This window comes from Triticum aestivum, chromosome 3A (genome assembly GCF_018294505.1).
Source record: "Triticum aestivum cultivar Chinese Spring chromosome 3A, IWGSC CS RefSeq v2.1, whole genome shotgun sequence".
NCBI lineage: Eukaryota > Viridiplantae > Streptophyta > Magnoliopsida > Poales > Poaceae > Triticum > Triticum aestivum.
In genome coordinates this window covers 441226215-441228505 of record NC_057800.1, presented here as the reverse complement: position 1 = coordinate 441228505, position 2291 = coordinate 441226215, and the positions used below count along the sequence as shown (strand labels likewise).

The following is a 2291-nucleotide window of genomic DNA, read 5'->3' as shown; positions in this document are numbered from 1 at the left end:
GGAAATGCTCATAAGGATAGGTTGTGTGCATATGTTTGAGCATTGCCTCGTGGAGTGCGCTTTGCCTGTAGTCATCGGCGCACATTCTCGGATAAAAAAACGGTCTTATTAATCCTCAGATGCCTTGTCCCACATAGTAATGATGAGTGTGAGCCACGCCGAAGCCGAACCGAGACCTTGTCGAAGCCGAGGCGGTATAGGGGTTGTTCATCGAGTGGGGCTTAGAGAGATGGTCGGTGGGGACGAGAGCCAGCACGGTGGGGGGCCGGGGAGGGGAGGAGGAGGGCGGGGCGGCGATAGAAGCCAACGGCGGCAGGTGGATGTAGGCGACTAGGGCTGGGTGGGTTGGCGGTTGCGTGAGAAAGAAGATGAACAATGCACAATCTATTTTTGGCCGTATGATGAAGATCTAACGATTTAGAACGAAAGTGACTGATGCAAACAAAAAGTTTCTGAAGATCTAACGGTTCGAAAGTGACTGGTAGTGACTGGTAGTTTCTGAAGATCTAACGATTTAAATACTGTCGTCGTGCAGAAAAACCCAGACATCAGATTGCTACAAGAAAAAAAATCTATTATTCTGGTAGTACAATATACATGCATGTACAGGTAACACATGATTACTACAAAACTTTTCTGAGCTTCCACGTGTATTTTAATCTCCTATACAGTCCTTTTTTTGGTCCTAGTACTATGTTCACATGTCGATCACAACTTCACATTGACTTGGAGAGCCCGGTATCCCAGACTGGATCCAAAATTTAGGCCTCACATTTCCCTTGCTCTGACTTGACGCCTCGTCTTTTTGGACTAGCTCAATCCCGTGCAACAATCCAGTATTACCATCGCCATTTACGAACACAAAGTTGCTCCCGGGTCAAAAGTTCGAAACTTCAACCCAAATGTGAAATCTCACATTTTGAAACTGGTTCTCCACGGCGGGGCGGGGGACGCGCCAGCTTGGAAGTCAGAAGTATTGGCTCCGGCTGAGCCCCTTGGGCGCGGAGAAGAGGCCGACGAGATCCTGCCGGTACGGCAAGAACGTCCGCCGCGCCGCGCCGGGGGAGGCCTTAGTGCCGTAGAACTGCCGGTGGCTGGCGGCCACCGTGTCGAGCTCGGTGGCGGCTTTGCTGTCCCGGCCTCGTGGCTTCCCCTTGGGCTGCTCCCTGGCGGGCGAGGGCGGCGCGGAAAGGAATCGGAACTTGTCCCTGCCGTCGCTGTGGCTGCGGCCGACGACGAGGTCGCTGACGCGGCGCCACCGCGACAAGGACCCCGTGGATCCGCTCTTCCGCGGCGACCGCGCCGGCGAGGACGCGGCCGAGGCGCCGGGCGTCCAGACGCAGTAGCTGTCCGGGGACGCGCCGTCGAGGTCCCCGGCGTCCGTGGCGGCGGAGGAGGAGGACGAGGACGTGGACCCGACGGACGAGTTCCGCGCCTCCTCGAGGAACAGCCGGCCCAGCGGCCTCCGGCCGGGCGCCGACGGCACGTGCGCGTCGTCGAAGACCCGGCCGAACACCGGGTAGAACGGCCTGATGCGGCCGTCGGCGAAGAGCTCGTCGGCCGCGGCGCCGCCCGTGGCAGGCTCCCGGCTCCCGAAGGAGAACTCGAACTCGTCGTCGGACTCGTCGGCGGGAATCGGGGGGCCGTCCGCCCTGGCCACCGTGGGCTCCTGGCGTCGGTCGTCACTGCGCCGCTCCCCCATGTCTTCTTCTTGGCTGAAACGTCGTTTGTTTGGCTTGCTTGCTTTCTTTCTTTGCGGATTTGGGTGCGAGGCTTTGGTCTAGTTCGTTGGGATAACGCACCGGCGTTTATATAGGGAAAGGCAGATCCGGGCGGGGCGACCTTCGAGAAGGTCTACCCTTTGTATAGTTTTGGGCGGGGATGGGCGTGATGGCGCGCGATGCACGTCACTCGTGAGGCACGCGGTGCCGCCAATCTCTCTGTTTACTCTGCTTCCGTTCGGTTCCGTGTGACCCTTTTTCCTCTCTCTGTTTTGCACTTGTTTCCTTAGGATTCTCTAGAAGAACATTGGCGGGTGCCTACGTAACACCTGCGCTTGCCTGCTTGCTTGTGGTACAAACAAGCTGGAATTAATTAGGTCGGTTCTGGGGCGGGCCGAACACACTGACATCAGTTTCGTGGCCAGGAGGTAATCCAAAACCAGCTCAGGGACTCTCAAGGAAACTGTAGCTTGGGGACACGTGTGTTTTGGGAGGCAATCTTGCTACCAATATTAGGCCTCTTTCAGTGGGAAAGTGCTTAAATATGGTGATAAGGATATCTCCAACGGC

The 2291-nt window shown here is 57.0% G+C and overlaps 1 protein-coding gene across 1 annotated transcript; it reads right to left on the bottom strand.

The window, feature by feature from the left end:
• Positions 1 to 553: 553 nt before the first annotated feature.
• LOC123058398 (uncharacterized) lies at positions 554 to 1821 on the bottom strand. The gene has a single exon (XM_044481129.1). It carries the CDS (start codon positions 1700 to 1702, stop codon positions 968 to 970), a length of 735 nt encoding a protein of 244 aa, XP_044337064.1. The 5' UTR covers positions 1703 to 1821; the 3' UTR covers positions 554 to 967.
• Positions 1822 to 2291: the final 470 nt, after the last annotated feature.